The sequence below is a fragment of the Falco punctatus genome (assembly GCF_963210335.1).
Source record: "Falco punctatus genome assembly, chromosome: Z".
Lineage (NCBI taxonomy): Eukaryota > Metazoa > Chordata > Aves > Falconiformes > Falconidae > Falco > Falco punctatus.
Window position 1 is genome coordinate 35,415,737 of NC_137586.1, and position 13,863 is coordinate 35,429,599.

General features: G+C 36.8%; 1 protein-coding gene across 2 annotated transcripts in view; it reads left to right on the forward strand.

Annotated features, from left to right (window-relative positions):
• Positions 1-13,863, forward strand: part of CCDC171 (coiled-coil domain containing 171) — a 153,873-nt gene that overhangs the window by 126,926 nt on the left and 13,084 nt on the right. The window contains exon 24 of one of the 2 annotated variants that reach the window (XM_080371857.1): positions 4,752-4,902. In XM_080371857.1, coding sequence (XP_080227983.1) covers positions 4,752-4,883 — 132 coding nt within the window. In that variant the 3' untranslated portion in view covers positions 4,884-4,902. The remainder of the gene's footprint in view (positions 1-4,751; positions 4,903-13,863) is intronic. The other variant, XM_080371858.1, reaches the window with a different exon arrangement.

Here is a 13,863-nt window from a genome sequence, read left to right on the forward strand (position 1 = left end):
TGTTATTCTGGCTACTGTATCTGATGTTACAAACTGAATGCTTATATTGTCAGCCTATTAGTCTATTTGATACCTTTTAATAAGCATAATTTCAAATAAGAACTCCTTTGTTTAGTTTTGTTCCTTCTAAACAGGAGATGCAGTTCTGCGATAACAGCAGGCCCAATAAGGTCCTGAGTTAATGATATAACATGGCTATAAAAGTAAAGAAACTGATTCTTAATCACTTGGTATTTTATTTGTAAATTCAGAATAGCTTAAAACTTTAATGGAAACTTCCATTCACAACTACTTATAATTCATAATCCAAATAAAAATTGATGTGAACTGTGTTTTCATTACCCAAGCACTGAGGGCAAGAGAGATATGTTTTTTAATTTGGAATTAAAAATGCCAGTTTTATAATGTGTAATAAATACATTAAAGCTTTGATGAGAGGTCTTCTGCTAATTTGCATATGCTGCTCTGTATATTTCTTGTTGTATTTCTAGACATACATTATATGTCTTACTATAACTGAATTGAGAAGTTTGAGTAACCTTTGAATTTCATCAATTAATTTAAAAAAGGGTTAATTTCTTTTAATGTTTCATATGTTGTATGATTTGTCAGTATTAGCCATTTTTCACTTCAAATAAAGTACTCCTGAAGATTGGAGTCTTCTAGTCTTGTGGGTTTATAGTCAGTAATACATTCAAAAGCTGTTTTAAAGCGTCTATTGCACTGTGCACCTTGAAATTACTGGTGCTGGAAATGGCAGACAGAACAAGGAAACTGTTAGTTATTAAAAAATACACAGAGAGAATATTAGAAAAAAATGTTTTTTGTGTCCTCTGGAGGACTGTCTCTAATGTTAAGTGTTCTCAGTTCTTTTAAAGATTAATCCAGAGAAAGAAAGCACAGTTTAAATTTTGCTATTTTGCTCCGCAGTTCACTGGTTTGTAGTTTGTAAACTAGCATCAAATTAATTTGTCTCCTTTTTATTCTCAACTCAGGTTTCTCAGCTTCACCAACCTGCAGTTTTAAGCTAGAGGTTTTTATGTGTACCCTCATATTACAGACGTGTACCCTCCTATTACAGATGAGACATCTTTGAACAGGTCATAAGGACTTTATTCCTTATGTCTGCTTTGAAACCTCATCTGTTAATTTAACTTAAAATGTTTAATTTTTGTTAACTTTTATGTATGTTCTCTTTTATCTGTTTACGTGCTTATCTGTGTGTTCTCAGGATATTGGAGCATTAGTAGATGGCTATGCACTTACATGGTTTTGCAATGTTCCTGTCTTCTGGCCTTGTTTTTACAAGCTGGGCCAGTGTGCAATGCTCAGAACCTTCAGTGTCCCATTTTCAAAATAAATAAGTATCTGAAATTTAAAATACTTCATTCCTTTTTCAATTTGAATAGCACTTACCTGCATTTTTCAAAATTTTCAGATTTGCTTTCAATTGAACGATAAAGTGCTCACAGTGATTTTGTAGATAGGGGTACTGTTTTAAATGTATAAATATCCATAAAAAAACCCAAACCTTAGAAGTACTTAGGCTTAAAATAACTTGTTCATTGAAAGTTAAATTTGAAAATGGGTCTTGGGCACTTCTGCAACTTTTGTACCTAGTTCAGCACGTTCAGCATAGAAGCGCACTTTCTCCATACCAACTTTATGAATATATTTTTATCCTGTGAGTTGCAGGCAGTTATATGGGAAAGTCATACATCTGCATGAAGCTGACTGTATCTTCACCTAGTGTTGGAACATGGGTCTTCTCTCACATTGAAGACACTTTTGACATTGAAAACACTCCTACCATTATAATTCGCTTCTGCCATATCAGTAGCACGTGATGAACTTCAAATAATAGTGAAATCCTTTATAAAACAAGGCATTGTGTGGAGTAAAAAGAAAGGGAAGAGGTCACTGAAAAAAGCCATTCAGCTGTCTGATTAATTCCTCTTTTTCTTTGATTAATGCAGAGTATTTAATTACAGTTTCTGCTCTTAACAGTCCTATGTACATTTCAACTATTATTCACTTGCATCATGTTCCATTTTTAGGAAGACATTGTAATCAGTGATTGAGTTGGAAGGGTCTGGACCTCTGGAGGTCATTTGGTCCAAGCCTCCTGCTCAAGCAGGGACACCTACAGCCAGTAATATTTAAAATTAGTATTCTTCAGCCCCACTATTGCTATGGCCTCCTTGGTTAAGTCTTCTGCCCACTAACTTTCCTATAACACCCATCTGTCTGAAGAGGTTGTAACTTTTAAAGTGGTCTGAGTTGCAATAATAGTGGTTCCTGTAATGTTAAGGAATCACTGCATCTGGCCTTTCTGAATAGAAGTGATTTTTTGGTGTGTTTTTAAAAAACATTTTTATTTGTAATGAAGACAAATTTTTATTGTTTCACATTCAGTTCCCAGTTTGCATGACACAGTATTACCAATGCATTCAAAACCAGAAGTGCTCGCATAAATGCAGATCCTGCAGACATGTATGAAAGCCAAATTTTATGCTATAAAAATTAATCAGGAGGGTTGCTGAAGTATCTTATTGCTATGTGTACTTAAAAATAAAAGAAAACAGTCCTTCCTAGCAGGAGAGGAAAGAAATTCTGCAGAACTAGATGTGACTTCTCTGAAATTCTGTCAACACACTTTGATCATGGAACAAATATATTTGTATCGTGCAAACAGGGATCTAAATTGAAGTTCTGAGCTCCTTTAGAGATGTGTTTATTCAATATGTGACAGTTCTTATAACATGCACATGACCAGGTTCTATGCCTGTTCCTTGTGTATCAAGCTTTCTAATTAGCGTAACTTTTGTATTGTGGAAAACAGATCCATGACTCAATCTGTGACTGACGTGAGTTACATAAAATCATGTGTAAATGAATGCCTTCCAATGGCACGTCTGAGAACCCGAAGTGTTTGACTTCCTCCAGATGGCATTTAAAATAAATGTTCTACACACTCATTATCAAGGATTCCACATTGCCCACTGGAAAATCCAAAAATACTGTTTTCCCTAACCTGGTCCTGAGTGAGAGAAATCTAAACTCACCCTGACTCTTTGCTATGTGCTTGGGATATACTGGAAGGAGTGCATGCCTATACGTGTGTAAATGCTACCTCAGACATGCATAATGGATTGCTAATAGCTGAGAAATTACTTCCTCCTGAATCAAAAAGAAAAAAAATCTAGGTGTCTTAGAAAAAAAAATTGCCATGTCTGAAAAGAAAAGCTTGTGAATTAATAAATTTTTCCTAGATTGAAAATTTTCAGACTCGTTAAACAAGAGAACAAATGAAATAGCTGAGTTGAGCAGCAAGGAATTGATAACTGCTGTTTCAGAAAACTCTATGGACTTTGCGTGGCTCTGGAGGTGTAGGATGGGGCTGTATCGGTTCGTGGCCTCACTAGCTTTGTGGTAGCAGAGGTAAAAGGAAGAAGGTAAGGAATCATCTCTATGCATTCTAGTTCAGTGATATCTTTAAATGTCACGTGGGAAGTAATCAAAGGAACACCTAAGAGTTGGTGTTTTTTTTTTCCTTGTGAATTTGGGACACAGATTGTTATGACGCATTGGTATAATCCTTGTTTATGAGTCACAGGCCCAGTCCATAGACTGATTTCAACATATGTCTAATTTTTAACATGTGGGCAGTTGCCAGATGAAGACTCTCAGACAGTTTTATATGGAGTGTGAGATATATCCACATTCTTACTTGGTATTGTTTGTGAAGAGCTGCAGCATTTTAGTCACATTGAATGTGAATGAAAAATTTTAAAAGCAGGATCAGAGCTGACAGCGGCAGACTTAGGGCTACACAAAATATACTTTTAGGACTACACTATAATATGTAAAACATTTTGGATATTCTTTCTGATCAGAAAAGATATGATGGTGTTTGCCACTGCTGTGTTCTACATTTGACAATGAAATCACTTGATTGATTTCAGCTATGTTAACTTTTATTCTAAAAAGCAGTAGTGTGTTTGAGAACAAAGAAAGGAAAAGAATAAAACATGTGTGAATGCCTGTTTGTGTACGTTGTTTGTAAAGACAGCTAAAAATCTCACCAGTGTGACATTATTTAGGGTAGATATAAAGTTACCTGTACTGCCAAATCATTTGTACTCTCTTGTGCTGCTAACTTTATTATCAGTCTGATCAATATTACACAGCTGGGACATTCTTCTACTATATACATGAAAACAATTATATTTGCTTACCTGTATCAGAGTATTTACTTTCAAAGGCCTGTAGGTTTACTGTGTTTCTTTTGTTTCTGTCCATTTTTTTTTTTTTTAATGTGCAGTGGGAGGATTAGTAACTTGACTCATTTTGAAAGTATGAACTTTTACCTGCAACTGTATAGTGATTTTTTTTATGAAAAGAAATTGAACTTGCACTGAGTCTTGCATTTAAACACAATGAAAAATTGTATCAACTGCTTAATGCAGTACTGCATGTTTGAAAACAGCTTATCAAAACACCTTCTAATTAGGGTGCACAGTCATTTGCTCTTCTTCAATGCTGTTAAATATTTAAAGTTTTAGAAGTAGTACAAAATCCTGCGTTAGACCTTTTTAATGTTTAAGTCCTGAGACTGAAATTTTGCCTGGCTTCCAAGCATTGTTAGAGTTCTCTGTTTAATAAAAGGTGGGTCTTCTGTAATAAGTTTGGATGTATGCTGTTTGGCGTTTAAATATCGTCTGCCTGATTATTTATTTTACTTTTTGAAGGCCATGATTAAAAGTTTTGTGGATGTCTACCAACTTGCAAGTTCCAGAATTGACATGTTACTGAGAAATAGCATCTCATCAGCTTCATGCTGCAGCCCTGAAGTCCAAGCTCAAAACAGCTTGTCTGCATGAAGGTGAGAGGTTACAACTGGTAAGTCTGCTTTTCAAGTAATTTTTGTCATTTGGATGTCATTTCCTAGCCAGCATCTCCTTTTGTGTTGCATAGTTTCTGTATGGAAATGCGGTAATATATAATAAAAATAACAGTAAAACTAATGTCAACAGAAACCTTTTGAGAGATTTTGAGAGGGGAAAGGGGGTGGTAAAAATTAACATCAGAATCAATTTTGCTACTGTATCTTCTGCAAGGACCTGTTAGTTGCTGCTGTGGCTGGAGAAGTATACATGGTGATTTCTTTGGTTTTGGCAGTACAATAAACGGTTGAATTATGGACCTGAAGAATTTAACCATTTAAAGATACAGCACCATGTTAAACCAGAAGGTTAACTGTGCATATAAACGAAATGTTTATTAGGAGATGTGGTTATTATTTTTTTTTTAGTGATTGTGGTTGTGAATAATATTTCTCACTAAAGTTACAAGGTTGTCTTGTCTAAAATAATGTTCCCTGCAAAGGTACTTTGACTTGTTTAAGGCTAACAAGGTGATTCTTCAGATCTGAGGTCTCTCTCTGGGGGATTACTGATTGCAGATGTACTTGTGTCACACAGGCAGGAGGCCAGACATGTAAACTGTCATAAATATGCAGCCATCTAGAATGAGACACTGTGAACTGTGCAACTTGCATACGCTTGATGTATTTCTTCTCCACCTTTCTTAACTTTTCTACATTAGATAAAGGAGAAATCATTGGAGTTTGGTTTTTTTTTAATTTTGTTCTCCTCTCCTTCCTCCTTTCTCTTCTTTTATTCTTGTGAAGCAAAGGACCATAAAAATAATGAGGTGGTTTGTTCTCTTTTTGAAACAGAAGATCTGTAAGAAAAAAGCCATCACTAATGCAAATGACATGAACACATCAGCAAATGTATATTCAAAGGCTGTGGCTGTGGCTTTGGTTGTTACCAACAGAATTGCGTTAATTTCTTATGCTGCTTCTAAATTGGATGAGCACAATGGGAAATACACTAATCAGTGCAGAATTTCAGTTTGAGGATCTTGAGATTGTTGAGTGAAAGCTTTTTTTTATTGGTGCCTGCATCACTTTTCTAAGAAACTAAATAAAATTGCTTCACTGAAACAGCTTCTTTTCTCCTCCAACCAGCTTTCTTTATGTTTTCTGGTTTGCATGCGTCCCGCTGAGCCTGTGCCCAGTGAAATTGCATTGCTCCTTTGCCCGTTTTTTTTTTGGTTTTGTTGTTTAAATCAAGGTGACCACTTGTGTACTGAGTATTAGGATGTCTGCCAAACTTGCTGCAGCAAGGTTGGCTTTCATTTGGCTTGAGAGTGCTTTTAGCAAAGATTATGCTAGTCCTGTCTATGATGGGCTATGACTCAGTGTCTTGATATGTTACAGTGAAAACAAACACCTTGTCCACCCAGCTTTCCGATGTCAGTGATTATATGCAGTGATTTTAAAGAAATTTGTGTCTGTCTATAGTATCAATGTAAAGATGATGCTTTTTGCATTGTAGTATGATCTGTTGGCCCTTATGTACAACCCTCTGGGGAGAATAGTTCTATCTTGAGATGCTGTTTAATTTGAACCTAAGATAAGCATTAATAGAAGGTGATTTAAAATTCTAATGTAAAGGTAAAAAAATCAGAATGATAGATTCTCAAGTTTCCTTGAAAAAAGCTAAGTGTTTATGGTATGTTTTGTAGTATTTTTTTTTTAGAGCTTGTTCTTAAGATTTGCAAAGGTTGCATCAAGCATGACTTTTAGTCGTAGAATCATAGGAGGGTTTGGGTTGCTAGGGACCTTCAAGATCATCTAGTTCCACCCCCCCTTCCACTACACCAGCTTGCTTAAAGCCCCATCTACCTGGCCTTAAACACTTCATAACTTCAAGCATCACAGCTTTGCAGAGTGACTTACATTCAGCCAATACTGTTCTGTTCTGATTTTGAGGAATAAATTTTGCACTGAATTCCTTTCTCTATTAAAGAAGATTTTTTTTGCTTGATTATTTTAAATGGAAGGGCATAATGATTTTTCTTGAGCATCTATTTGATTTCAGAATTGTACACACTGTTGGTTGCAATCCACTATGTTCAATCACATATCCAGTTTTAGTAATATTGCAGGCAAAACTTTTCATGTAGGAGACAAATACAGCACCTGGACTGTATTAATTGCAGGTCTTCATATGATGCATGCTTGTGTTCCTAGAACAGTAGCCTATTGCTCAGTGCCGAAACACAGATTTCAAATGTATACCATGGGTGGACTCTTACCTTATAAGGCTGGGTTTTATCTCAGTGTGTTGTGGCTGTCTCTTGATGTCTTGTCTGGTTGCATAAAATTCTTACCCTCAAAACTGTCCATCACATCGAAGTTTGGGCCATTCATCAGTATTGATCTTTTCCATGTTCACAAAATATTGCTTTCCTAATTTATCTTTTTGTACTGAAATTTGCTATTTTGCCTTTCTTTCTATTCACACCACTGTTTTTCCTCTTTTGCTGCTTTGGGTTTTGCTGATAATTTTAAAAACCTTGATGCCATAAGGCAACATCAGTGATCCTCATCTTTTATCTAAGACTCTGAATTGACATCTCCATCCTCCAGTCTGCTTCTAGTCCAACCACTTTCCTTTTAGTCAATAGTGTTTAGATTCTGAGATTGCTGTGTGTGCTCATGCTAATGCCAACAGAGAGGAACAGGAAGGCATATGATTATGATGGACAGAGGTGAGACGAATGCTGGGAACACTGCCTACAGAGAAGAGAATTATTGCGTGGGGTGAAAGGGAGTCAATAGCAGAATGTCTCTGTACTCTTCATCTGTGTCCAGCTATCTGTGTGTCGTGCTTGTCTCTGATTCTTCCCCTGTGCAGAGAAAGGCCCTGTGCATTTTTTCATTCTTGCAGCTCTTTAAAATTCAGTACGGCTGAAATACAGATTATTGGTTTTCTACCTAGCCCTTCTTTTTTTTTTTTCTCTTCTGTTGTTCCCTATTCCTGTATCTCTTTTCTGTTGGTTTTGTTGTTTGGTTTCTTTGTTTATTTTTAATTTCTCCTGTTTTTTTTTTTTCTTTACCAAATGCTTCTGAATTTTCCCTTACATTTCTAAAACACATTTTTCTTTTATTTCTGTTACCAAATCATTAATAATTTGTAATAGTCTTTCTCTGCAACCGTAACAGTTTCTCTTCTGTCCATTTCCTTGTTTTTTTAAATTTACTTTCCCTGAATTGCAAGTACCACATCGAGAGTTGTGTCCTCCATAACTTGTGGCATCCACACATTAAGGGTTGTATTTATAAAAGGTAGAGCTAATGGTAGTAAGAGTTCAGCTCAGATGTCCATCATATGGCCATATGTAGTCCTGACAGTAAGGATGTAGGTTGCCAGAAGAGGAACCAAGAAGGCAGCAGTCAACCTTTAGTGTGAAATCAGATGGAAAATTATTTCACTGAGCACTGAACTCAGTACTGGACTAGCACTGCCATTTTCTCCATGAAATTTAAGAAACTGTTGTTTCCCTTTACTTGTCTCTGCCTTTATGCCTTCTTAAGATTTTTCCTTAGCAATGCTTAATGTGCTTAGGAGAAGGTTTCGTAGAAGTACTTCACTGGTAGTAGCTAACTGTACACATGATCTGTATTTAAGCAGAGAAGGTATCAGCTAAAATGTTCTTGTATTTCTTTTTTCCTGTTTATTTCTTGTTCAGCAACATTTAGAACTGGACTGTGCTTCAGGGTTTCCTATTAAATGAACACTTGTCAGTTACTTTAATGCTACTGGATTCTGCTGCTTAGATCTATTCTAATTCTTTTTCAGATACATTAGTTTATTATTATACTTGCACTTTCATTCAGAGTTGCACTCACAAGTAGGCTTTGTACTGAGAGCTTTTAAGTGCTGTGCTGTGCAGTGGTGTAGTCATAAGCAATGACTCTGTAGGTGCTGTGGGGCAGCAAGTAGCGTCATACCAGTCATCTGGCAAGCATATGAACTCATTGTGTCTGTACTGCCAGGGAGTTCATTGCTGCAGGCACAGTGTGCTGAGGAGTAGTGCAGTGACACTGTGTTTTCCAGTGTGACCTGACACATGTGAAAGGAACTGACAATTAAGTTAATTTCAAAATTTCTCTAGAAAGTTTTTTCGCAGCTTTCGGCCTGGAGATTTTGTGCCCAATACCAGTACTGCTGTCAGAATTTTAAAAATTTAAAATATTCTGGTATCAGTTTCAGTAAACAAAAGAAGCTACTGTTACATTGGAAGTGGTCAGTTGTTTCTCTGATCCTGAATGTGCAGCTGATCTGGTGATATTCCTTCCTTTTTCTGCTTTCTTCAGAACCAGAGGAGAGTGGAAAATGAAGGGGAAAATACAGTCATTTTTAAAGATGATGAAGAGAGAAAGGCTTCTTTTGTATGCACTGGAGAAATGGAAATTTGGGGGGCCAGAGGGGTAACTTTGACTGAAAAAAGGAGAAGGTGAGTTTCAGATGGGTGAGAGGGGTAAAGTGAAGGTCTGTAAGATCAGAGTTTTCCAACTAACCATGAAAACAACTGTTGCCTTTGGAGGCTTCTTCTAATGAGGGTTGAAGGGGAAATCAGTCATTGCTTTATGTGGCTTTGCATCATCCTTACTTTTTTTCCCCTCACGGTTGTGGCTGTGTCTGTCCTTTGTCTGAAAATGGCTACTGATACCACTTAAAGTACTGAAAATACAGGAATTGTAGGTTTTGGTAAGGAGAGAGAAGCAGGTAGAATGATCTTATGTGAGAAAAATCCATACTTACTGTTGAAAACCTAGGAATTGATGTATGTTCTCATATTTTCGTGTTAAAGAACTGCGTTAAGCAAAATGTACACTTTTCTTCCTACTCAGAGCAGTCAGCTATCAGTTCTCATGATCTACTTGAATGCTGTTCATGAGGGGGAGAAAGAAAAGAAATATTTTAAACTCAAAGTTACCAGTTAAATACACCACTGACAGTTTCTTCCTACTTAGTTAGGCTGGTCAGGGCAGTGGTTTTACGTGTCTTTGCCCCACACCCCATTTCCTTCTCACCAGTTCAGTCTGTGTTTCAAGGCTGAGCCCTGCATCAGGTAGGGGTGCAATGTCTTACATTTAGAATTATGAGGACAGAACTGGAGAGAAAGAAAAAAAAAAAAAGCTGTTTGCCTTTTCACTTGCTGCATAGGAGAAAGACACTCACTGCATCGTTGTCGTGTTAAATGTCAGATTCTTTCATGAGCTGGAGCCATATCTCTTGTGTTAGGACGTGGAATGACTGATGTAGCTGGGGGAATTCTTCCCAGATGTTGCAAGAAGCAGAAAGGTCCTGGATAAAAACTGCTTGACTTTTCCACTACTTCATGCTAGCCTGATGCACAGTTGAACTGAAAATATTTTTGAAAGATTTGGAATTGAACTGGTTTTATGAAAGATTTGGAGATACTAGTCCTTAATTTGCCTTGTAAAAAAATTATCACGCTTATTATTTTTGTTGTTACCCTCTGTCTTGCAGTGTTTCTTTGGAAATAGTCTAGGACAGAATTCAGTAAGATACAGACCTCAAATAATTGTAACTTTCACACAGTGCTATTAGCTACCAGTGTGTGGTTTATTTACTGTGAACATATGGATGTTCTTGAAGTGATAGTAAGTAAAGAAAAATCTGACAGGCCCACAAGGAGAATTTCCCAACTATTGAGATGGGTAATAGATGTGAAAGAGTGGAAATACCAGTACAGGCAAAAATAGAAAACTGTGTTCATAATGCCTAGTAATCTTGAAGTCTCCATCAGGATGAATCCACAAGGCAATAATATCTTCTGGAAGCTATTTGTTTACTGAAATATTTGCATTTCTTACCTGATTTTAAGTAATTGGGCAGCACTTGCCAACCTTACTGCATAGCCAAGGAATGCGGGTATCCTAGTATAAATGCTCACCATGTTACATGGTATTGCTTACATGAGTAATAGTTGTAACCAAGCTGTATAAATCATGTAATTTAAACTATTTGTTTTTTATGTAGTACCAATAAAAAAAATATAATATGAAACCAATATTATAAAACTCATTATGTAATTTAAAGCAAGGTGTTAAAATACAGTTACAGTAATCCAACAACAAATTTGCTATTTTGTAAAGAATACTTCTTTTTCTATGCAAAAATTTTTGGATACTCAATATTCTAGTTATGTGAACTTTTAACTTGTCAGACTATTGTAACATATTTGCAAATTAAAGTAATTTGATTAAAATGTTGCCTATAAGGCAAAAGGTTCAGTTAATATAATCCATATGTAATTACAGTGCAGAACTAAATGTAATCAGACCCCAGTGACTGGTGCCTTCATATTGATAGTTTTACAATGGCCTCTGGGGTTGAAAGTTTATGTTAAAGTTACTAATGTAGCTGTACTACAGAAAAAGAGCAAGACAATTTAGCCGTTTCACATATGACAGTGTCCTGAAGTGATAGTCACACAACAGAAATAGTTGATAGTCTGAACTTTAAGGAGTATGTTCCACTGGCAGGTGGTAGAAGCACAAGACTGCTAGAGCGTACTAGTTAGAGAGTTGCATTCAGCAGCAGCACTGCTATGTAAACATCTCCAAATGAAGGATCTTGCTGTGAGCAAGTAACAGTGTATTTTTAAAATAATATAGTTACTTAATTTGTGCGAATTCATGTTTGGATCATCTGAAAGTTATAGACACAACACTATGTACCAAGCCACAAAAGAAGTCTAAAAAAATTTCCTGAACTTAAAAAAAAAATTAAAAAAAAATTATTTTCTCTGGACAGTTTTAAGAGTCGACATCCTGTGTTAGAGTTCTCTAATCATCACCAGCACAATTTACAGTCAGAACACACAGAGAGCCAGTTCAGACCAGCTCATCTGTTGACTTTGGCAGAAGCCCTTAATCTCACTGTGTGCAGCTGCCACTTGAGAGCTGGGGACTCGGCAGAGAGCCGAAGGAGGGTGGGATGCAGTGTTGGTCAAGGCATGAACACATAGGCCTGCTTCATTTCAACAGCCGTACACTGCTTTTTTTTATAGTCTTTTCATTTTACAGCCTTTTTTTTTTTTTTTTTTTTTTTAAACCTGAAATTAAATGAGGACCTCTCATGAGCCACTGCGCTCCAGGCATAAGAAATTGTAATGTCTGGCTTCCAGAAACTGTCCCGTCAAAATGTGCTTCTGATTAGGTGGCTTAATTACAGCTGTGAAAACAATGTTGATTTAGGCCTCAAGATTCCAGTGCATGTCAGCCGTTATTAGCTAGCCTTGGACTGAAGCCACCATTTTAAAACTCTGTACCACTAAAGTCACACACTGCCTGACAACTTTTTATTTAGGCAGAAATGTTGCCAGAAGCAACACATTTTATGCAAAATATTTTTCATTGCGCAAATTTCAAATGTGACACAGTTGATGGACATAAAATGGGTAGTTATGGGTGGACTTCACCAAGTCCAAAACCTAACTTCTGCAAAACAGAAACAAAACCCAACATCCCCTGCTCCCCCCCTTTCAAACAGCTTTTATAAAGTTTGACTGACATAATGCTTAATTTTAATTCCTTTAATTCAGTTTTATTCCAAATCCAGCATGTTGGTTTAACCACCCAATTTTATTGCATCTAAATTTTCCTGACAGTTTCATTTGCTGTTGGGAAATAAAATCACCGTTTTTGCAACATGGGAAATAATGGCTAGTTTCAAAACCAATATGTTTGAAACTTCCTTTGCCTGAAGCAGGTTAAGGCACACACTCAATTTACTTTAGGGGAAAAAAGCTCATTAAATAGTTTTTAATATTTCAATATAATTTAAGTAACTGCTTTCACAGTGGGAAGGCTTATTAGGCCCATGTATTTACACCTGCAGAGAGGTAAATGTTTGGGTAATTAGGTGGTTTCCAATACCAGCTTTTCAGTGAAGTTGCAGAGTTAATGCTGTAGATACTGTAGATGGACACAATGCCTTCCACTGCATTTGAACATTACCGTTCCACTTGTAGTATTTTGCTTTCAAGTGTTTAAGAAGGAGGTTTAAGTGGGGTTGGTTTGGTTTTTTGGTTGTGTTTTTTTTTTTTCTTTGTTTTGTCTGTTCTTAAAGTCTCCTTAATGACATGAATTGGCTAAGGAATGTGAGTGAATGTGTGTGGGTGTTAGCTCTCGGCAGAGGCTGGTGCTTTGGAAAAGCAAGATCTACACTCTCACTTCACAGTTGCCATGAAATTCCAAATGTCCATGCTGGGCGGTTTAATGGAAACCATGAAGTTCCTAAATGACCGCAGGTTTGTTCCAATGTTAAGCACAAAACAAATCTTTCAAGTCATTGGCTGAGTTGCAAAAAAGGAGGGTCATGTTTTCAGGAAGGTAATCTCCTTTCCTTTTTTTCCTTCATGGTTTGCATTTCTATGGCATTAGAAATGTGTTTCTAGTGAGGTACTGGAACTACTAGCTCACAAACAAGGGTCCTCAGTTCCCAGGGCTGAAAACAAGACGCTTGAATCTAGAAGCTGTATTTGTCTCTTATCCTGAAGTGCTCAGGCCAGTGCAACAATTGTAACTTCCAGAGCAGCCCCTTGGAAATTGATTTAGAGAAACTGATGATTTGGATAAGGAGACAAGTCTGAAGTGTAAGTTCAAGTTTGCTCTGTAAAAAAATCATTGTGCATTCATTCTCTGCTTGCAGCAGGTTAACAGGGAAAAAGGAAGTGAATGCCAACACTTCATTGTGTCCCGTTTTTGAAGAGAGATACAGGAATGAGCTAGTCTTTCATTTCATTGCAAATTAGTACCTGGGGCTTTCTGCAGCTGAATGGTTCGGAAAGGGTACAGTTGCTGTGGAGGGCAACCATGAGTCGGGAGGTGGCCATGTGATGCCGTTTTCCTTATTCGATGTCTTTACAGCGGTCTTTTAAAACGTGTGTCACTGGTAATATGCAATGAGTTTT